The sequence below is a fragment of the Anomaloglossus baeobatrachus genome, chromosome 8 (assembly GCF_048569485.1).
Source record: "Anomaloglossus baeobatrachus isolate aAnoBae1 chromosome 8, aAnoBae1.hap1, whole genome shotgun sequence".
Taxonomy (NCBI): Eukaryota; Metazoa; Chordata; class Amphibia; order Anura; family Aromobatidae; genus Anomaloglossus; species Anomaloglossus baeobatrachus.
Window position 1 is genome coordinate 148,472,208 of NC_134360.1, and position 24,562 is coordinate 148,496,769.

The 24,562-nt window shown below is 42.7% G+C and overlaps 1 protein-coding gene across 4 annotated transcripts in view; it reads right to left on the minus strand.

Annotated features, from left to right (window-relative positions):
- The window catches only part of KCNT2 (potassium sodium-activated channel subfamily T member 2), a 1,626,062-nt gene that overhangs the window by 843,203 nt on the left and 758,297 nt on the right, over positions 1–24,562 (minus strand). For all 4 annotated transcript variants that reach the window (XM_075322033.1, XM_075322031.1, XM_075322032.1 and 1 more), the window contains exons 7-8: positions 19,512–19,595; positions 5,255–5,349 (exon numbers count right to left, since the gene is read on the minus strand). In XM_075322033.1, coding sequence (XP_075178148.1) covers positions 5,255–5,349; positions 19,512–19,595 — 179 coding nt within the window. The remainder of the gene's footprint in view (positions 1–5,254; positions 5,350–19,511; positions 19,596–24,562) is intronic.

The window sequence follows — 24,562 nt, forward strand, 5'->3', positions numbered from 1 at the left end:
AACTTTTTTGTTAAGTATTTAATTCCACATGGGTTAATTCATAGTTTTGATGCCTTTAATGTGAATCTACAATTTTCACAGTCATGAAAATAAAGAAAACTCTTTGAATGAGAAGGTGTGTCCAAACAACTGCTTTTGTGTGTGTATCATATATACGGACAATATAGTTAGTCCTTAGTATCATTTACCTCTTCTACTATATAAATTCAATACTTGAGTAGGGGGAGATGCTGCCGGTATGGACTCATTGACACTGTGTATTATCCTAAAGCTTGGAACATAACCATTGATCCTTCCTACATACTGTGGCTTGAAATCTTCATTTTTTGTCTGTATAAAGTCTCTGGCAATAATGTGCTGATTTTATTGCACTTTGCACTTTTGTGTCTTGGTGGTGGCTATTCAATCAGGTAGTTAGGAACAGTGAGGGCGAGCCACCGTGGAATGGGGGCACCACAAATCTAGGGTGCTTAAAGCCCCATTGGTAGGTAGGACACAAATCAGGAACAGATATAACCCTTCCTTGTCCATATTATCAATACTTCATCTATACCACCCTCAGACCCCTCTATAAGCTTTCCTACACCTGGCCACTCAGTGTGCACCTCCACACTACATGCACTTCTGTATGTTTGATGTTTTGGTTGATTGAAAATCTTTTAATTGATTACTAATAAAGTTATTATTTTTATGGGTATAAAATTCTGGTCTGTATACTAAGGTACCCTAGCCTATACAATTCTGGTTTGTACTCACATTTCAGTAATTGCACACAAGTCCAGAGTAAACCAAGTTTCCAGTGACCGGCTGCCGTTGGAGGGTGTATTTGGGTCCCACACCCTGGTTAGTGAACAGGTGTCCCTTCCTCCTGCATGCTGTGGTTGTCTCTGCTTTTTGGACGACTTCGCATGGAACAGAGAAGTCCACTCCCAGTTTTGTATGTATTTGGGAGCTGTGGCCCGCAAAATCTGACCCTTGGGATCTCTGTGGGTTCTGACGGACACCCTATCCCCCGTGTTGGGCTTCCTTTTCACTCTCGGGGCTTCGGGAGAACAAGGCCAGAAACCTCATCCTCTGCTGGTTAATTAACAAGGGAGCTTGCAACCTTCCTCCTCCTAGGGTCCAGGCACCCCGACTGTGCACGGCCTCCGGACCGGATTCCTGCTGTCGGCGAGCTACAACCCTGCTCCAGTCCACTTTAGGTCTCCCGCAACCGGATCTCTATTGCCTGTGGCCCTGCTCACTGTCTGCCACCTAGCCGGGTAGTCCAAGGACCCCTACCCCTGACTACACTGCACAGTCTGCACTTGACTTCAGCTGTCAGAGCTTGACTACTGTTCTCCTTCACCTCCTCCACTCAACTGTTGTGTAACTAGACTCTTGTGTTCCCACCTCTGACACCTCAGGACCCCTAGGTGGGCGTTCTCATCTGCCTGATCCTGCCCACTGGTGTGTCCTTATTATCATGAGGGGGTGGCTAAGCTTTTATGGCTGTGTGTTGTGCCTGGGTGTGGGTTTCTGGTGGTGACAAGGAGGATGGACACTTTTGTGACTACCTGGTTTTGCCAGGGTGTCACATTTACAGTGTTAAGCACATGAAACCTATGTTACATATTTAAAAATAGCTTTAAATAGTGAACATTTTTGTACCTATCATCAAGTGTAACTATACACGCACTTTATGAAATCTGAGTAAGTACCAATTCAGTGCAAAATATCATCATGATATATTTTTTTTATTTGATGGAGATCTGATTTTTATATAACGTTTCAAATCCAAATCGCAAAATTAATTAACCATTTCATTTTAATTATGAATCAGCTTTTGCAGAATTATGAAATTTAGAAATATACACAACTACTCTATTTGCTTCCTTTTTTCTCAAATATCATGCTGAAAGTGCAGTTTTATCTGCCTAGCTTTTTGATAGCTGCTTTGAACTGCTGCTCTAGTAAGAATCAGTTCTCATAAACTAGTTACAAACACTCCCCTTTATCTGAACATAGGGCAGGGGACCAGAGACGCTCACACATAATGTTTTTTGAATACTGATTGTTGTTAGAGCAGCAGTTCAAATCAGCTCCTAAAAGTGCATGAACTCAGTAGATGATGAAACACTTTCAGAATGGTGTTTGAGACAGAGAAGAAACAAAACAAGTTTATTGACTATTTTAGTATTACAAACTTTGCAATGGCTACTCAATTATCATATAAAAAAAGTTTAGCTACTCTTTAAAATGATAAAATCCTGTCTATTAGAAGCCACTTGTTTATGTCGAACAATCCACCCCTTAGGGTGTCTAAAATAAGTAAAAATTTCACAGGTGAACTTCAAAATCAAAACAATCTGCTGTCACAAATCAACTGTAATAGACGCATCTTCAGGGTGTTGAGCACATTAATATTTTAGCTTCAATGAAACCAATCTTTCTTGTATTGACAATTTTGAGAAAGACGCTATTTCTGTAGAAGGAAAATAGAATTGTACATTTGGATAGACAGTAGCTCAGATCAACAGTGATAAATATTTAGTGCAAAGAAACATTTCACCTAAATGCTAATATTTTTGTACAACATTATGGTGATTTATAAAAAAGAGGAAACTGTACATGTTCAGAGCTAATCTGAAAGATGAGTGACCTATATGTTCTCTGGGTAGGTGTGATATTAGTCAAGGTGGTCAGCTGCATCATGCAGTACATTAGTAATGTGGCCATTATTGGTAAGTATGGCTGCTTTCTGTCTGTGATATTTTCTGGATTTATGTACTTTTGCTGTGAATTAGATGTACAATAACTAAGGATGAACGGTCCCCTTAAAACTCTGGTTTGCCAGGTTTGACCGGACTTTAGTTAAAAGTTTAGTTCAGTACCTAGACTCGACCCAAACTTGACCCTGGACCTAGAACCTCATATAAGTCTATGGGACCCAAACCTCTGTGCTGTAAATGGCTGTAAAATGTCCATAGTAAGGGCTAGGGGGCTGCAAAAAGAAGCATAATGGGGGCAATCACCCTAAAAACAAACATGGATTGGGAATAAATAAAAGAATTACGTGGCCTTCTCGCCTATTTCTCATAACCAGCAGAGGTAAAAGAGATAACTGCAGGCTGCAACCCTTAGCTGTCAGCATTTTCTTGGCTCGTTATAAAAAATATAGGGGGTTCTGGGCGGCACGGTGGCTCAGTGGTTAGCACTGGAGCCTTTCAGCGCTGGGTTCCTGGATTCAAATGCCACCAAGGAAAACATCTGCAAGGAGTTTGTATGTTCTTCCTGTGTTCATGTGGGTTTCCTCCGGGTTCTCCGGTTTCCTCCCACACTCCAAAGACATACAGTTAGGGACTCTAGATTGTGAGCCCCAATGGGGTCAGTATTGCCAAAGTATGTAAAGCGCTGTGGAATAAATAGCGCTATATAAATGAATAAATATTATTATTATTATATTATTATTCCAAGCCATTTTTTAAATTATTTACATACAAAAATTAAAAAACAATAAGGGCTTTGCTCTATTTTTGATAACCAGCCAAGGTAAAGCAAACAGCTGCAGCTGGTATTATCAGGCTGGGAAGACCCATGGTTATTTGGTCTATAAATTAGATGTATCATTTCTGGCCCTTTGTACTGCTCTTCCTTATTGGTGGTGTGGTAGCAATTTTGATAATACTTTTTGGGTTGATGACAGCTGTGAATTGATAGACGGCATGAAGCCCATGGGCTTTATAATTAATAGGCATCAAGCAAATACCCCCATTGCTAACCTGGTAAGTGTAGAGTTTAGAAACACACTCAGGAAAAAATTGTTTATTTGAAAAAACACTACCTCACACTCCGTCATTCATCAATGTGTTCATTTAAAAAATCCACCAAGATTCGATATAATCCAATTGTGGAAAAACACCCCCTCACATTCCCTCATTCCTCAATTTATTAACTAAAAAAAAATCCTCAAAGTTTCCATGTAATCCAATTATGTAATATCCCATAACACCCATTGATTCCTATAACATTTTGTTCTGGGAACATTCTCAGAACGAGGCTTCATACATCATGGCAAGTCAGTGACAAGCACAGAATTTCTCATGCTCATGAGAAATTCTGTACCTACCGCTGACCTACAATAACCTATGGATACTTGTTGTGAAAACATTCTCAGAATGACATTCCATAGTAATCAATAAGCTTCATGGGACATTACACCATTGGATTACATTGGGACTTTAAGGATATCTTTTTAATTAATAAATTGATGAACAAGGGACTTTAGGGGAGTCTTTCTTCAAAGAAAACTACTTTTTTTCCAGTGTGTGTGCTATTTAACTCTACTCTTGACGGTTAGTAATGGGGTGTCTGATAGATGCCTCTCCATTACTTACTCCTGGGCTTTATGCCAGCTGTCAATTCACCACTGACATCAACTCCAAAAGTACAACACCAATTGCCACATCACCTGGACAATCAGGAAGAGCCAGACACAGTGCCAGAATTTACACATCTAATTTATGCACCACTTCAGGTGGGGATGCGGGTTGCTATTTTTAGGCTGGGAAGGATCAAATAACCATAAGCCTTCTCAGCCTGATAATAACAGACCCCTAACTGTCTTCTTTCCTTGACTTGTTATGAAAAATAGGAGGTACACCATGCTGTTTTATTAAATTATTTAAATGTATCATTTTAATGAGGAAGATGCCTATACCCTACTGTGACCAATAAAGGAAAAACAAAACAGTGTGGGGTCCCCTCTTATTGGATAATCAGCCAAGGTAACACAGACAGTTGAGGGCTGCAGTGTTTTACCTGCATGGGTTATCAAAAATAGGTGGGAGCTCACGTCTTTTTTTTTTTTTGTTTATTGTTCACAGCAGCGTACAGGTATCTTCCACATGCAAAAAAGGATGCGGATTAGCTGCACTGCAAACTTTTAACAAACTTTATTAGCATACAAACAGCAGCCAAACTGCAAACTTAATTATAATCTTTTTTTAAAAGTCCGTGTTTGAGTTTTAGCCCAAGAAACTCGGTGTCTGATACGAAACCCAAACTTTCCCATTCGGGTTCACTCATCCCTTAAACAAAATGAATTATTTTAATGTTCTTCTGTTAATTAAAAAATGAAATTGTTTTTTCCCTGCCTTTATTAATAACTTCACTAAGGCAGATATATTACTGTGCAGTTTAATAAGTGTTCTGGTCACAATTACATACAATTACATAAGATACATGTTTTCAATAAAACCGGTAATTGACTTACCACGTAAAGATGAGACATAACAAAGTTGAGATTAAAATTAAAACTTGATTAAACATTGCAGACTGTGTTCTTTGTATTGCTCTGTGCAGATCATTCTGAAATATGACAGAAAACAGTAATCAGATCACAAGCAACAAGATATCAATCCGATTCTATTTAAAAATGTTTGTAATAAGATGTTACAAAAAAACATCCATTTTTAAATGGGAAAAAGCATTTAACTGACCGAGTAAGACACAGAAGTGGACATCTCAAAGATGTCTCGGGATGGAGCTCACACTGAAAGCCACAACAGCCAAGACGGCCACAGACACAACCGCCTCCAGACAATCACGGACCATGGATTTTGTCAAGGTCCGCAGCAGCTGATCCAGACATACAGGTGATCTCAATGAATAGTAGTGGATCTACATGCTGTTGCACTGAACGCCCGCTCCTATACCAGGTGGTGTGAAGCTAAGTAAATGATATACAAAAGTAAAAAACATAGATAAACCAGGCACTGCGTGCAAGGAACAAGTTCATCAACAAAGTTTTAATGGGCACTACGTGTTTCAGGGGCGGACCGTCCCCTTCCTCAGGTACATAAATTACACACATTCATGGCTGACTATTCATAGCCCAACCTTATAAGTAAAAACATGAGGCATTAATATACAAAACTATACAGTATATCAACTGCTATTTTCAGCAGGAAAATTTGGAAAACATATAGAACTGTATAATATTGAAGAAGATGCAATAAAATAATACAAGAAAATGAATACAATAAACCTTAATTTCAGATACTATCATGGGTATTAACATATGTGCATATATTATAAGGATAATATACCCATAATTAAAAAACATATTTCCTACCTTACCCTAATGATCATAGCTAATCAAGCCTCAATGGGCTCTGAATGAAAACAAAAATAAATTAAAAGATAAAAATCTAACATCATTTTAAATCTAGAATATCTTACTGGAGAAAAATATGTCACCTTGTCCTAAAAGATCAACCTAGTTAAGTGTATCATGATATAGTTAAAAATAAATGAAGGATATAATATCTAATACATCAAACCACTTGGGCAACTCTAGATTTTTAGTTTGCTCTCTGATGAGGTTTAAACCTTCAGGAGCCAGGGTGACTAATTAAAAGTCCAAAAGGACTCCCTAATTATCAGCCTCTGAAATCAATTGGGGGCATTCTGCGGAATTTATTCTACAATTATCAACTGTAAACTTGCCGGAATTTTACAATGCTCCAATACAAAGTGTTTTGAAGGACTGAATGAATGAAGGAAAGGAATGAAGAATTAATATTTTGTCTATGCTTGTTTATTCTGTTATGAATTGGTTGAATGGTGCAACCAACATATTGAAGGCTGCAGTCGCACACTGTTACGAACCGGCGCCGCCATAGCTGCAAGCAGCCTGCTGCGGTTCCTCTTGCGCCCAGGCGCCGGCTGCCGTTCTTGGCCGTGCCTCGGGTCGTCCAGTTGGCTGTTCCTTCCACCATGTCTAAGTGTGGAGAGGCGGCTAGTGCGCATGCGTGCGCCGATTTACCTCAGCCAGAGTTTAAGCCCGGTGTTTTGCCTAGTGAGCATGCTCAGCCTGATTGTGTTATGTCTGAGACTAAGTCCTCAGTTCAGGCTACTGAGCATGCTCCCACAATTAACCCTAACAGCCTCTTTGCACAGGTACTTGGACTTCATGCTGTGTCTAAGTTCTGGGATGTGCCTACTGAGCATGCTCAAACTGATAGTCTGCTTTCTGAGCCTGTTGCTCAGGCTACTGGGCATGCTCAGGCACTTAGTGCACCAGAGGCTAGGTCCGGTAAGGACCTCACTGAGCATGTCCGTGAGGTGGCACGTCCTGATAGGGCAGAGGGTGTCAGGTGTCCTGATGACGTGGCAACTCCGGACTGGCTCGCAGAGGCCCGCCCCTATGATCTGGCACCTCAGTATTGGTCGTCAGACGATGACTGGTGAAGTGTTTGGGGCGTGGCTGCCATGAGGTCATCAATGACGTGGCGGTTCCGGATAGGTCGCATGTGACGTCACTGATGACATGGCACTCTGCTATTGGACCTTGGTGGTTCCACCCTGGGTTTGGGGTGGACCCAGGTTATAAAAAGGGCTGGAGACAACATGGAGGTGTGCAGTCTTCACTTTTGCTCAGTCAGAGCACACCTCCATGTTAGAGCCTCATTGCGGCATAAGCCTTTGTTGGGAAGCGGTAGGTAGGGTTAGGCGAACGGTGCCTGTCACGCCAAGATTCGTGGCTCGGCACATCAGGGTAAGGCGCCGTGCTTCCCTCCTGCCATTCCAGTCTTGCTATAGCAGCCCAGTGGCGTTAACTGGGTTGCGGCTGCTGTGCTTCCTGTCCGATTGTGCCCCATACGCACACGGACAACGCACCTGCTGCGCGACCTGTCCGATTGTGCCCCCTACGCACATGGACAACGCACCTGCTGCGCCACCTATCCAATTGTGCCCCCTACGCACACGGACAACGCACCTGTTGTGCCACCTGTCCGATTGTGCCCCCTACGCACACGGACAACGCACTTGCTGCGCCACCTGTCCGGTTGTGCCCCCTACGCGCACGGACAGCGTACCCCAGGACCCCTGTGGAGTTAACAGGGTGTTCCTTATCCTCCTCGGCTTCCCGGTCAACGCTACTGGTGTACCCATCTGGCCTGACGTGTCCTACACACACGTGGCTAGTCGAGAGGTGGCCAGAAACGCTAATCGGTGGACCGCTCGGCCTGACGTGTCCTACACACGTGGCCGACAGGGCGCTTTCGTGGCGGTCTTGCGGTCAACGCTACCTGGTTACCACCCGGCCTGACGTGTTTCCTGCACACATGGTTGGTGTAGCGCTAGGTGCACCAAAACGCTAATCGGGTTGTCGTCCGGTCTGACGTGTCCCAAAACACGTGACCGGTTCCCAGCGTTCCTGGGTTATCTCAGAGCCATCCAGCTCTATAGTCTCTGCCTAACCCTCAGGTGCCAGCAGCTCCTTTGTTATCTGGAGCACGGTGGGCCCCGACTGGCGATTAGGATATATACCCCCTGGTCCTAATCTGCCGGTCCCCCCGTAACACACTCTAATAAATATACAACATAAGATGATTTGCAATTCAGAGGCTGGTCAATAGGGAATTCTTTGTGGGTAACATTGGAGCAACAATCCCTACAACCAGATGGAATCATTCAGCAGCACAACTATTTTTGCCCCCCCTACACCAAAATACCTACCAGGATCTCGTGACTGATAGTGCTTGCTGAAATATCCACATCCTTATTGACAATAATCCCTGTCCTGTTAGTATTTTTATTAATAATAAATTTGTTAACCTTCCTTGGTGCTTTATAATGCCTTAGTTTTCTATTCTATCTAAAATATTACTTGGATTTTCAGACAAACTGATGAGAAAAATAAGGACATTTTGTAAAATCAACCAATATTTTTCCTATAATGTCTTAAGTATATTTTGGCATCTATTATATGTGGTCACAAAACTAAAATTGTACTTTGCTGGTTTTGAACTTAGCTCAGTGCTCATCTTGGTGTAAACTCCTAGTTTTCCTATAGGCGTCCCTAAGGTTCCATCTTAGATAACCCTTGTCTTTAATTCTCTTGTGTAGAACACATGCTTCTTCAATGAAATCCTCATCTTATGTGTAGTTCTTACAAATTCACCAGTATTAGCCATAGGGAATATTATTAACCCCTTTACGACCGCCGATACGCCTTTTAACGGCGGTAAATAAGGGTACTTTTTCCGATCCGCCGCTTTTTAACGGCGGTCGGAAAAAAGGGTCTAGCGCCCCCCAGAGTCAGAAAATTTCTGGGGTCTCAGCTGCCGGGGGTAGCTGAGACCCTGGAGATCATGATTCGGGCCGGTTTTTCCGGTCCCCGCTCACCTGATGACCGGTATACACCGTATACCGATCATCAAGTTATAGTAAATGACCGCGCCGGTAAAAAATGATTTATCTCCCATCTGGCATGATCAAACATGCCAGATGGGAGATAAATCTTTTTCCCGGTTCCCTCCGGTCCCCCGGTGTCCCCAAAGTGCCCCCCCCGACCCCCAACCCCCTCCCGAAAATCCAAGATGGCCGCGCGCACCGGCGATCACAGCAGCGCGCCGGCCGCATTTCCACTGTTCATATGGTTTCTGTCGTATGTGCCATAACACATACGACAGAAACCTTCTCCCTAGGCCCTGCCGGGTCCCCCCCTACCCCCCCCTGGTGTTCCCCGGTGTCCCCCGGTGTCATACATACCTGAGCGCTGATCCCCGCGGCCCCCTCCTCCGGGTCCTTCTCAGCAGACTCCGGTCACATGAGCAGAGCGCAGCTGTCAGCTTCCTGTGTTCAGGACGCTGGCTGCTCGCACTCTGCAGCTGTGACCCGGGGAGGGTGGGTGCAGATTCTTTGCACCCACTCTCCTCAAATGGAGGGTCTGCCCTCCTAGAAAATGGGGGATACGTTCCCTGAACGTGCCCCCCATATTCTAGAAGGTCCAGAGGCGACGTGGGACATCCAAATGGATTATTGTGGATTTTTTTTTTTCTTTTCAATAAATTGGTCAATCAGGGAATGTTTGGGGGAGTGTTTTTTCAAATAAATTTTTTTTTGTTGTCAATTTTTTTTTATTACTGTCAATTAGTTATGTCGGGTATCTGATAGACGCCGTGACATAACTAATTGCTGGGCTTGATGCCAGGTGACATTACACACCTGGTATCAACCCCATTCATTACCCCGTTAGCCAACGCACCAGGGCGCGGGATGAGCTGGGGCGAAGCGCCAGAATTGGCGCATCTAATGGATGCGCCACTTCTGGGGCGGCTGCGGCCTGCTATTTTTAGGCTGGGAAGAGTCCAATAACCGTGGCTCTTCCCATCCTGAAAATACCAGACCCCAGCTGTCAGCTTCACCTTGGCTGGTGATCTAATTTGGGGGGACCCCACGTTTTGTTTTTTTTTTTTAATTATTTATTTATAAATAATTTAAAAAAAAAAAACAGCTTGGGGAGCCCTCCAAATTGATCACCAGACAAGATGAAGCTGTCAGCTGTGGTTTGCAGGCTACAGCTGTCTGCTTTACCCTAGCTGGCTATCAAAAATAGGGGGGACCCCACGTCATTTATTTTAATTCTTTTTTTTTTTTTTTGGGCTAAATACAAGGCTAGGCATCCTTTAGTGTCACATGAAAGGCACTAAAGGGTGCCAGCTTAGAATATGCAGGGGGGTGGGACGTTATATATGTTTGACATCTATCCATTCATCCATTGTAGCATTTTACGCTGTGTGCCCACAATCAGGGTTTGCAACATTTTGGACGCAGAGTGTTTTCCCTGCGTCCATAACGCTGCGTTGTGCATTAGAAGCACAGTGGCAGGATTTTTAGAAATCCCGTGCCCACTGTGTTTCTTTTCTCCGCAGCATAAATCGACCTGTGGCGCAGCTTCCCGAGCCTCAGGATGTCAATTTATGCTGCGGAGATGAGTGCTTTCTGCAGGTAGAATAGAACTAAAGTCCACAGCAGCCTGAACCCAAATCGTGGGCATGGGCAGCTGCGTTCTCCCGTGGACAACACTCACATTTCTGCAGGAGGCTGACACTGTGTACTAGACGCCGTGTCGCTGGATCATGGCCACATAGCCTAAAGGCCGCTTTACACACTGCGATATCGGTCCCGATATCGCTAGCGTGGGTACCCGCCCCCATCTGTTGTGCGACATGGGCAAATCGCTGCCCGTGCCGCACAACATCGCGCAGATGCGTCACACATACTTACCTGCCCGGCGACATCGCTGTGACCGGCGAACCGCCTCCTTGCTAAGGGGGCGGTCCGTGTGGCGTCACAGTGACGTCACTGAGCGGCCGCCCAATAGAAGCGGAGGGGCGGAGATGAGTGGCCGGAACATCCCGCCCACCTCCTTCCTTCCTCATAGCGGCCGGGAGGCAGGTAAGGAGAGGTTCCTCGTTCCTGCGGCGTCACACATAGCGATGTGTGCTGCCGCAGGAGCGACGAACTACATTGTTACTGCTGCTGTAACGATAATCGAGAATGGACCCCCATGTCACCGATGAGCGATTTTGCACGTTTTTGCAACGATGCAAAATCGCTCATCGGTGTCACACGCAGCAACATCGCTAATGCGGCCGGATGTGCGTCACCAATTCCGTGACCCTAACGACTCCGCATTAGCGATGTCGCAGCGTGTAAAGCCCCCTTAACAGTGAGAAATTTGTTGCTACAGCAACAGTTTTGTGAAGTACCTGTGGATTCAAAATGTTCACTATACTCCTGAATAAAATCCTTGAGGGGTCCAGTTTCCAAAATGAGGTCACTTGTGGGGGGTTTCTGATGTATAGGTGCCCAAGGGGCCCTGCTAATGTGACATGGTGCGCGCAATTTACTTCAACTTTTCCAAAATTCAAATGGTGCTCCTTCCATTCCAAGCCCTCCCATTTATCCAAACAAAGGTTTTTGGCCACATGTGGGGTATCCCTGCGCTCACAAGAAATTAGATAACAACCTGTGGGGTACACGTTTTGTTGTTGCCTCTTGAAAAAGTGAAAAATGTGTCGCTAAATCAACATTTTTGTGAAAAAAATGAAAATTTCAATATGGCAACCTAAGCTTATCAAATTCTGTGAAGTATTCGTGGATTCAAAATGCTCAATATACACCTAGATTAAAGCCTTGAGGGGTCTTATTTCCAGAATGGGGTGACTTGTGGGGGACCTCCACTGCTTAGGCACCTCAGGGGTTCTCCTAATGCAACATGGCGTCCGCTATTGATTCCAGCCAATTTTGCAGTCAAATTACACTCCTTCTCTTCTGAGCCCTGTAGTGTGCCCAAACAGTTGATTTCCACCACATACAAGATATCAACAAACTCAGGAGAAATTGCGCAATAAATTTCATGGTGATTTTTTTCCTGTTACCCTTGTGAAAAAAAAAGCTACCTGGTTGAAGTAACAATTTTGTGGTAAAATTTTATTTTTTTATTTTCATGGCTCAACGTTATAAACTTCTGTAAAGCACCTGGGGGTTCAGGGTACTCACCAAACATCAAGATAAATTCCTTGAGGGGCCTAGTTTCCAATATGGGGTCACTTGTGGTGTTTTTTTGCTGTTTACGTACCTTAGGGGTCCTCCAAATGCGACATGGTGCCCGCAATCTTTTTCAGCCAAATTTCCTTTCCAAAATTCAAATATTGCTCCTTCCGTTCCAAGCCCTCCCATTTCTCCAAACAAAGGTTTCAGACCACAAGTGAGGTATCACCGCGCTCATAAAAAAGTGGGTAACAAACATTGGGGTCAAATTTTTGGAATTACCTCTTGAAAAAGTGAAAAAATTGATGCTAAAGCAACATTTTTGAGAAAAAAATGAAAATTTTCAATGTGACAACGTAACGTTATCAAAATCTGTGAAGTACCTGTGGATCCAAAATGCTCACTATACCCCTAGATAGAAGCCTTAAGGGGTCTAGTTTCCAAAATGGTGTCACTTGTAAGGGGTTTCTGCTGTTTAGGTACTTTAGCGGACATGTAATTGCAACATGGTGCCCGCAATCTATTTCAGCCAAATTTGCTTTCCAAAATTCAAATATTGCTCCTTCTGTTCCGAGCCCTCCCATTTGTCCAAACAAAGGTTTCTGACCACATGTGGGGTATTGGCGCGTTCATAAGAAAGTGGGTAACAAGTTTTGGGGTTCATTTTGTTGTGTTATTTCTTCTAAAAGTGAATAAATTTGGGGTAGAGCAACATTTTAGGTAAAATTTTATTTTTTGCTTTTTTTCATTCCACTTTGCTTTAGTTCCTGTGAAGCACATGAAGGGTTAATAAACTTCTTGGATGTGGTTTTGAGTACTTTGAGGGGTGCTGTTTTGAGAATGGTGTCACTTTTAGGTATTTTCTGTCACTTAGGCCTCTCAAAGTCACTTCAAATGTGATGTGGTCCCTAAAAAAATGGTTTTGTGAATTTTGTTGAAAAAATGGGAAATTGCAGATGAACTTTGACCCCTTCTAACTTCCTAACCCCAAAACATTTTGTTTCAGAAATTGCGCTAATGTAAAGTAGACATGTGGGAAATGTTATTTATTAACTGTTTTGTGTGACATAACTCTCTGGGTTAAGGGCATAAAAATTAAAAGTTTGAAAATTGCAAAATTTTCATCAAATTTCCGATTTTTTCACAAATAAAAGCAAAAAATATCGTTCTAAATTTATAACTATCATGAAGTACAATATGTCACGAAAAAACAATGTCAGAATCATTGGGATCCGTTGAAGCGTTCCAGAGTTATGACCTCATAAAGTGACACTGGTCAGAATTGCAAAAAATGGCCTGGGCATTAAGTACAAAACTGGCTTCGTCCTAAAGGGGTTAAGCCACTTCCGAAGAAGGAAACTAGTATTTTTAAAATGTGTTGATGTTGAGATTCCACCCTCAGGATTCTTCATAATAATTAGTTGAAAAAGTTACACTTCAATTGCAGACCAAATTAAAGTGAAGGAATAATTAAGCTTCCTCTATTATACCTGTACAATTTAAAAATAAGCAGTCTATAAAACGATGATAAAAAAGAATATGACCCATCGGTAGGAAGGACCGGCCTATAAAGAGGGTCTCAAAACGCCCCATAAACAAGTTAGCATGACTTGGGGTGAATCTCATCCCCATGGCACAGCCTCTCAACTGCCAATAGGTCACATCTTGAAAGGAAAAAATATTGTGATATAAAATAAATGTTTCTTTGAATTATTAATTCCTTTTTGTGTTCAGAGACAAGAGGATCTTAGTTCAAATAATATTGCATTGCCTCTCCCCAAAGGTTGTGATCAATGATGAAATAAAGTGAACTGATGTCTATAGTAAAAAAAAATATACTCTCAAGTTCAAGTGAGATGTTTCAGTTGTGTAATTAAATGTGCTGAATCTCGTATGCATGAGTCCAGATTACCAACATATTTCTGCAAAAATAAATAAAAAAGACAGAGACTGTCTGTAATGGGACCAATTCCGGATATGTTAGGGCATCCAGGGGAGTGGGATGGATCCTTATATTTTTTGGGCAAAAAGTAGAAAAATGATAGCTAAAAGTATTTCATACCTAAATAATCTCTTTGCCTTTTATTACGTAAACCTGTATCACTGCTCTGTTTCAAAAGATCCTTATATTCCTCAAAAATATCCGATAAGGGATCTTGATTAAGCAGACAATAATATTGCGCTTCAATAAGACTACGATAACCCTCTGCAATATACCAGGATTTCTTCATCAGGACCTTTGCACCCCCTTTGTTGGTGCTGGGGTTGATGATCTGATCATTCTTTTCTAAATGTTTAAGGGCCACCCCAGAGGGTTATTTCAGTGTGGAGGGGGGTCCTAAATGTTTGTGTTGCCAAATGATTCCATTTTTGTTGTTGGAAATATTGCTCCAATGTTACCCACGATGTATTCCCTATTAATCAGCCTCTGAACTGCACATCGTCTTATGTTGTATATTTATAGAGAGGGACAGAAGACTTCAATATGTCGGTCGCACCATTCAACAAATTCATAACAGAAAAAACAAACAGAGACAAAATATTCCTAATGGCATAATAAATCATAGTGTTTCAAAACACTTTGCATTGGAGCATTGTAAAAATCTGGCGAGTTTCCAGCTGACAATTATAGAACAAATTTTGGAGTATGCTCCCAATCGATTTCAGATCGAGTCCTTTTGGATTTTTAAGATAGCCACCCTTGTTTCGGAAGGTCTAAACCTCAGCATAGAGCACAGTCGAAGTCTATAGTTGCCCCAATTAGTTGGTAGTATGGGATATTATATTCTTCAATTATTTTTAACTATATCATGTTACATTTTACTAGGTTGTCATTTTAGGTTAGGGTGACATGTTTTTGTTCAGCAATATTATATTCTAGATTTACTATGGTGTTAGATTTAAAAAAAATGTTTTTATACAGGACCCATTATGGCTTGATTAGCTATGATCATTAGGGTAATGTAAGAAATATGATTTTTAGTTATGGGTACATTAGCTTTATAATATATGTACCTATGTTAATACCCATGATAGTATCTAAGAGGAAGGTTTATTGTATCAATTTTATTGTTTTATTTTTATTGCATCTTCTTCTCTATTGATCAATTCTATATCTTTTCCAGTTTTTTTATGCTGAAAATAGCAGTTAATCTATTGTACAGTTTTGTATATTAATGTCACATGTTTTCAATTACATGATTGGGCTATATATAGCCAGTTGTGGATGTCTGTACTTCATGCAAGTAAGGGGACATTCACCCCCAAAATGCGTAGTGATTATTAAAATTTAGTTAATGAGCTTGTGTGACGCCCCTGGACTATCAGGTCGTCACAGAGTACTGCATAAGCTGCCCTTCCATGAAGTATTCCACCTCCCTCTTGGTTTTGGGTCCCTAGTTAAGTGGTGTTGCCTCCAACAGCAAATCAAATCTAGAGACTCCCTGCACCACACCCACCAGCCACACAAGTGGACGGCTTGAGAGGAATAGAGTCGCCTACCTGGGGGGTCAGGGAGGGGAGGTGAGGTGTCTAGTGAGTCTAGTGAGTCTGTGAATGGAGAAGGAGTTTGAAGTAGCCAACGAGAGGAAAGGATCTCAGAAGAAGTTGGGAGTGGTGACTCCCGAAGTAACTGCCTAGGTTGCAGACGGTAGTCTGGGCCTAGAGGAGTTGAACCCCTGATCGCAGGGGATTGTGGCGAGGTGCTCGGACCTGTCGAGAAGGACACCCGGCAGCCTAGCCCTGTCACCGGTCCAAAACTGAAGGCACGATGGGGTAAATGGACCCTACGTCGGGGAGTAGCTTCAGGCAACCCGACGATTCACCTGAGGAGAACTGAGCCTTTACGATCTGTTCCCACCCGCTCCAGAATTGGGGCATTAGCGCAACGAGGAGGATAGGACTTTCCAACCAAAACGGTGTAGAAAATACCAAGCGTGAGCCCTGAGAGCAAGCTCCCATACTTAGCCATAGTAGGAAGCGGTGTCCGGCTAGTTCCATGCTACCGGGCCATCAAGTTGAAATCTAAACTAAGTGCCAGGAGGCAGGTCATGGATCACCAGGCAGCACCACTTGGGGATGGGACCTGTACGAGCTCCCCTCTGCGGTAGCGGTACCCAGAGACTTGGTTTACCCGGTTGTCGGAGTCTGCTTATGAACTGAGTGAGTACGAGAGTTACCTCTGCATCCCCACGGCATCCCTCTCACCGAGTCCCGGGGCACTCCCCTACCCGTGGAGGGTTCCAACACCTTGCTGCCCCCGTTCCATCATCACCGGGTACTCCCAACAGCAGCTGTGGTACTCCCAATTACCAAACACCACGGGTGGCATCACAAACTATAACTCCCCTGTAAATACCCCCCTTTTCATTCGAGTGGCCGCATGACCCTCAGGTCCGGAGACCCTCGAGCCACAGTGAACCGGGATCCGAGCAGCTCGGCTGCTTCCGCGGGGGGCGGTACACTTGCTCTTGGAGCACATCACCTGGTTTATCCACTCTTATTCTTTTTTTTATCTCAAGGCTAATTTGAGATTTCGTGGACCTTGTGACTTAAGAATCCCTATAAGTGGAAAGGTAGATAAGACTACAATTGTGCCTTGTTTGGGGAATTGTAATTGGTCAGGATCGCTGGTGCGTCGCTACATGGTCGCTGGGGAGCTGTCAATCAGGCAGATCTCAGCAGCGACCAGTGACCAGCCCCCAGCCACCAGCGACGCGTGGAAGCGATTGGTAACTAAGGTAAATATCGGGTAACCAAGCAAAGCACCTCGCTTGGTTACCCAATATTTACCTTGGTTACCAGCGCACACCGCTTAGCGCTGGCTCCCTGCACTCCTAGCCAGAGTACAAATCGGGTTAATAAGCAAACCGCTTTGCTTATTTACCCAAAGTGTACTCCGGCTACGTGTGCAGGGAGCAGGGAGCCAGCACTGGCATCCTGAGAGCGGCGGACGCTAGTAACCAAGGTAAATATCGGGTAACCAAGCACAGCGCTTCACTTGGTTACCCGATATTTACCTTGGTTACAGCTTACCACAGGCTGCCAGAAGCCGGCTCCCTGCGCACATTCAGATTGTTGCTCTCTCGCTGTCAAACACAGCAATGTGTGCTTCACAGCGGGAGAGCGATATCCAAAAAATGAACCAGCACTGTGTGTAACGAGCAGCGATTTCACACCAGGGGCCAGATCGCTGCTCAGTGTCACACACAGTGAGATCACTAATGAAGTCACTGGTGAGTCACAAAAACCGTGACTCAGCAGCGATCTCGCTAGCGATCTCGCTATGTGAGAAGTACCCCTTAGTTGAAGATATCTAAAATATTGGGATCTTGGCATATCATATTAATTCCTCAGTTGATCAAAAGAGAACAGTATATCCTCCTCATGTAGATCGCCGAGTAAAATAATGTTTTGAGTGCTCCAGAATTGCAAGCATGGGTGGGACACCTGGGAGGGAAAGTAAAGGTCTTGCCATACAGACATGTCAGGCAAAATATGAGTGAATGTTTAGACTCTCCTTTCCTGTTTCTAGACTAAATACACGTTCTAGGCAATATTTGGGAATATCAGATTTATAAGCTCAAAATAAACTAATCAACAACTAGTGTTTGCCGCTACAGTCAATGATTCGCCGAGCTCAGCAACTGAGAGCCTGGCATCCATCTACTTATTGCCTTTAGTTAGCCTGCCAAATAATAAAGAGAAAAATCTGCTAAAGCTGTACCCACTAGCTTTTTAGGTCTTTGAATTTAAGTTTGAACCCCAGAATTACCCCATACAAATTTAGAAATTAGCAAATTAAATAATGTGAGGAAGAATTTGGGTACAGGTATCGCACTGTATTGCAAAGTATATCTGAAATTTACCAGCGTTATCATCTTGATCAAGTTTATGTGGTCCGGCACTGACAAAGGCAGTTTCCCCGAGAGATTAAACCTCTGTGTAGCATAGTCTAAGAGTGGAAGAATATTAGAGAAGCGATCCCATTTAGTGTCTTGATGTATGTTTATAGTGCGTAACCACCAGTAAAAGTGACAAGGAGTCTCTAAGTGAATAGTGGGTCCCTGTGAATACAACATGAAAGCTGATTTATTCCAATTAATAGAAAGACAAGAAAATCTACTAAATGTACTCATAGTTAAAAAAAACATGAGGTATTTTGTCTCCACCTAATTCATGAAAATTATTATGTAATCTGCATACCACCTGAGGGTATTCATCTGATTAGCTACAGATATGCTTTTAGTTTGTGATGTACAGCATATTCTCATGACCAATGCTTCATAGCCAGGGAAAATAAAGTGTGGGAGAAAGGACAGCACTGGTGAGTTCTCCTTTCAAGAGAGAAGTATGCAGATGGGAGGCCATTCAATACCACCCTAGTATATCTGTATATGTATCACTTTATAACATTTTGCTCCAAGTTCAAATTTTTGAAGACAAGCCAACAGAAATATCTATTCTACTGAGTCAAATGCTTTCATGGCAACTAGTTAGGCTAACGCTCAGATAACAGACTACAAAGAGCTGTATTGGACTACCGATTGTGCCATTCTGATGTTTATGAAAGTGCTTTTGCGCAGCATAAATCTCATTTTGTACAGTTATATGACATGTAGAATCACTTTATTGAATCTCATTGCTATAATCTTGGTGAAAATTTTATAGTCGACATTTACTAAAAAAATAGGACATTAATATTCACGAACTAAAGGATCCTTCACCTCATAACTCAACAATAATATTGGTTTCGGAAAAGGAAATAGACAAAGACTCTCCATGGGGTGCTTGTAAAAAAACCTCTAGTAAGTGGCTTACCAAAATCTTTTGATATCTGACAAATACTTTAAATGGGTGTACACCTGGGCCAGAAGCTATGTCACTCAAGGATGTGCTGATTTCTTCTAAAGTGATGTCAGCATATAAAAATTACAGCATATTGTAAGTTCTTGTTCTACTTTCTCTCAGCCTTGTAGAATTTTTCTTCATTTTTTTATTCCATGGCATAAACCTGAGCAGATGAGCCAATGGCAGACTGTACATTTTTAGATTGCAATATTTTTTTTCCCATTTATGCTTTGTATTAATTTTATTGCTTTATATCTCTGTTATTTGTCATTAAAAGTTATATTACCAGTATTATTTCACATAAATAGAAAAAAATGTCTCATTTTAACACTTACGATCATATTCTCTAAGGCATGTTTTGCCAGCCAACAATTCAGGAAAACAGGAACAAACAAATCTCTTAAAGGAGGCCAAAAGATCTGCAAAAAAAAAACAGAGACATTTTTAATTTATCAAAGACCATTAGAGACAAATGAAAGAGGTGTAACTGCAAGAATACAAATAACCAAAAAACACAGATATGCAAAGTTTGGGTTTATGAAATTAGTTTCAAATCCAGTCACTGATTATTATTTTTTATGCGCTGATTTAAAAAAAAAAAACAAAAAAAAAAACAGCACTTTTGTTTTAAAAAAAATCCCAAAAATATCCTGCAATCCCAAACAATAAAAAATTCCAAGACTATCTTTCACATTTTAAAATTCCATGGTTAAGACTCCATTAAAGGGGAAACAGATTACACGTTTCGGATCCAACAGATCCTTACTCATATGAGTAAAAATGTGCACTAAGCAGAGATGGCTAAACTAATTCCCAGCTTTAATGCTTCAATCCATTATTTTTCATTTTAGCATGTGTATAAAGAAGGTAAAAAACAACTCACCACATTGTATGGAAGTAAAGTCTACAACCTGAACGCATCCAGGTGATTACTTCCTTTGTTGGTTAAACAGCAATGATTCAGAAAAGAAACAGGAATTTACGGAACATCCTTTCGGCATTTAAAAATTAACCCCTTCAACCCAAAGACTGTTTTCACCTTTCTGAGCTGTGCAATTTTTTTCAACTTTGACCAGTGTCACTTTATTTGGTAATAACTCTGGAATGCTTCAACAGATCCCAATGATTCTAAGAACTTATACCATAAGAACTCTAAGAACTTGTAACATATTGTACTTTCTATTAGTGGTAAAAGTAAGACAATATCTTCTGCATTTATTTGTGAAAATATTGGATATTTTGCAAAAAAGTTTTAAAATTTAGCAACTTTCAAACTTTTAATTTGTATGCCCTTAACTACTGATGGGCAGAGTCACAGACATCAGGGATCGGCAGGTCTAACCCAGTTAAAAAAAATCCCTGTTTCAGCCTGGGATTAATCCTGGTTATCTGGCTGGATGCTGGTCCCTATATAAGTCAATGGGGACAATAATCCAGCAATTAAAAAAAGTGGTAGAAGGGATAGGGGTCATGGAGCAAGCGTTTCATACTTACCGCGGCTGTAACTGCTCCCACTGCTGCTCATTCCCTTCCTGGGTAACTCATTTACCTGCATATTCAGTGCTTTTCCCACCCACCAGCATCTGTGATTGGTAGCATTCAAACGCGCCCCCAACCTGAGTGGCAGAGTGTCTCACTGCTTCCAATCAGACACTGTGTGCGTCTATGTCGTACAGTTAAAATAAATTGGCATATGGTCCACCCATATTATGATACCTAGCACAGATAAAGCCCATGGCTACAGACTGCAGCCCCCAGCCGTGTGCTTATCTTGGGTGTGTATCAAAATAAGAGGGACCACATGTGGCTTTTTTAAATTTAAATAAATAACTAAAAAAGCCTGCATTTGGTCACTACCAATTTTGATACCCAGCCATGATAAAGCCCGACAGCTGGGGACAGGTATTCTCAGCCTGAGGAGACTCATGGGTATAGACTCCCCCAGCCTAAAAATACCAGCCTGCAGCCACCCAGATTGTTGCATCCATTAGATCCGACAAGCCAGGCACTGTACCCAGCTCTTCACAATTGCCTTGGTGTGGTGGCAATTGGAGTAATAAGGGGTTAATAGCAGCTCACAGCTGCCACTAAGCCCTAGATTAGTAATAGGAATCGTCTATGAAACCCTCCCATTATTAATCTATAAGGGAAAGTAAATAAACACAAACACCAAAAAACCCTTTTATTTGAAATAAAAGAAAAAGAGCACTTTCTTTTAAGACTTTATTAAACCCCAAAATACCCCTACAGGTCTGACGTAATCCACATAAGATCCCACAATGCTTCCAGCTCCGATACAGCTAACGTTTACAGCAAGCGACATAGAACAATGAACTCTCACTGTGAGCTGCAGGCAGAGACTAAGTCAGCAGCACGTTCGATGCTAGACTGTATGGGCTGCTTCCAGGGATGACGTCCCTTTTGTCACGTGATAGGGGCGTGTTCAAAATACTATCACGTGACAAAAGGGACGTCATCCCTGGAAGCAGCCCATACAGTCTAGCATCTACTCTGAGCACAGTGTGACCGCTGGTGAGGTTTGCGCGCTCACGAGATTTTGGGCGGGTACTTGCTGATAACAATCACAGCCCCACCCATAATCACTTTCCTGCGCACACGTCACCAGCGGTCACACTGCTCAGTCCCGTGAGACTGGCACTGGGCATGCGCGGGGTTGGCTGGAGCAGTGGGCGGTGCATCAGCTATGGAAAGGAGAGATGGGGGCGGCATACAGGACCAGGAGGCAGAATAACGGACGCCAGAAAGCCCGCCCTCGTGTCACATTTACAGTATCTGAATACTAAGAGGTACCACTTTATAAAGTCTTTATTTTGGTCTCACATGGGGCACAATAATAACAGGGACCTTTCTAGAATGCAGCCCAGGAGCTGCAGAGGGGGAATCTTTTAGGTTTTGGGCGAAATTTCTGCTGACAGGTTTCCTTTAACAGAGCACCTGAGGTACCAGAATGGCAGAAACCCAATAAGTGAACTCATCTTATAATATCATGTACCTCCTCACTGAATTCATCTAGGGGTGCAGTGAGCATATTAGCACCACAGTTGTGTCACAGAATTACATTTTTTACCATGAAAATTTTATCTTATGCCCAGATGTTACATTTTCAAACAGAGAAATGGGTAAAATGGCACCAACATTTGTCACACAGTTTCTGCTGACCAGAGCAATACCCAAATTTGGCTGTACAGTACTGCTTAGCCACACGGCAAAATTGAGGAAGGAAAGACCGTTATTTGTCTCTTGGTGTACAAATTTACATACAATAGTTTGCGGACTCCATATACAGAGCTCCTTAGTGCCAAAAGGGAAGAATCCTCCCTTAAGTGACTTTATTTTCTAAATACACCCATCTAGGAATTTATTTTTAGGTGTAGTAACGATTTTGACTCAATACGTGTTTTCCAGAAGCAGGCCGCAATGGATGTTGCTGAGTGAAAATTGGAAGTGCCCAGTACAGTACATTGTAGTGCTCAGTACGTTGTTGTGCCCAGTATGTTTTACCCAGCTTGTGCTTCTGGAGGTACGTACCTCATAATTTAAGTGGGCTTTCTTCACTATCGAAATGCCAAACATCTGGAGGCTATATGTAATTTTGGCGCATTTTGGGGCTCAGAAATGAGGGGCTATTTGGATTTGGGAGCACAGATTTGGCTAACTTTCTTTCTAGGAAATGTCATAGTGCTTTTCCAGTGTCTTTGTGCTACCAGTAGCCTGGAAAACACTGTAGAGATATGGCTCACTTGATGGCATTTGAGGTAGGCAGGACAACAAAATACACAATCTTAAGAAAGGCAATACAATGTTAGTTCAGCACACAAGTCCATGTATACAGGCTCCAGACAGGGCATCTTACCTCAAAACGCAGACAACTAATGATCATACCTGGACTTCCTTATGTCCACCATGCCCTGGGGTGGGGTTATGTGAGCAGCCAGTCCCATCCATCTCTCTAACTGCTTGTAAACCTGGCCTTTGTCAGCCCTATTAACCCTCTCACCACTAAACGTACTGGAGCTTGCTTCCAGGCTTACATCACAGAGGAAAATCACCTCTGTGATACAAATTTTCCCTTCATGACATGTCCGGCAGCCACCTTACATACCCCCACCCTCTGCCACAAGCCAGGCCTTGGCACCTTCCACCATCACACAATGAACTCTTGACAAAGCATCTGCATTGTTATGTAGTTTCCCTGGCCTATGCTCCACAAGGAAGCTAAAGTCATGGAGTGCTAGGAACCATCTGGTTACAAGGGCATTACTCCCTTTCTTTTCATGCATCCACCTCAAGGGTGTGGTCTGACACTAACTTAAATTTCCTGCCTATTAGATAGTATCTTAGAGTGTCCAACCCCTACACGATGACTTAACACTTCTTCTCCATGATGGAGCAATTCTTCTTGCAGGACGATAGTTTCCTGCTCAGGTACAATATTGGGTGTTCTTTGTCCTTCACTTTTTTGGAAAAGATGGCATCTAACACAACCTTTGACGCATCTGTCTGCACCACAGATTCCCTATTGAAGTCTGGTGTCACCAACACAGTTTGTGTACACAGGGATAGCTTCAGTTCTTCAAAGGCTGTCTGCACTTCAGGAGACCACTTGGCCATAGTCAAATTTTTGTGTCTAAGGAGGTTGGTCAAGTTTTTGACTACAATGGTGAAGTTTGGGTTAAAGCAACAGTAGCACCCCATGATGCCTAGGAATGCCCTTGGTTTTTTTGGGTGGAGTGGTTGTAGCCAGTTCTGTATGGCGTCCACCTTATTAACTGTGGTTTGATCTCGCCCCTGCTCATAACATAGTCTAAGTACCTGGCTCCTTCCATCCTGATGGCTCATTTATTTGGGTTGAAGAAATACCCCGCCTTCCTTATGGCATCAAATATCACTTGTGTCTAGCACAGAGGGCTTCACCAATCTTGGCTGAAGATCACAATGTCATCCAGGCAGGCTTCTGCATATTTTTTGTGGGGAGCTAGGATTCGGTTCATGGCTTTTTAGAGGTGGCTGGAGATTCTTACAACCCAAATGGCATCTAGACATGTTGAAAACACCCATCTCCATTGAATCGACTGTTTTTCCTTGGCCTCTTTGGAAAGGGGAATCCACCAATAATAATAGTAAGGTCCAGGTTGGAGATGTAGCAGGCTGGCCCTAGCCTCTCAATGAGCTCATCGACACAGGGCAATGAATATGAGTTACATTTGGAAACATTTTTCAACTTCCTATCGTCATTACAGAACTGCCATTCTCCATCTGCTGTTGGCACTGAGACAATGGGACTGAACCAGCCACTTGTAGATTCTTCAATCAATCCTAGGTACAACATCGGCTTCACTTCCTTTGAGAATACATCTTGAAATGC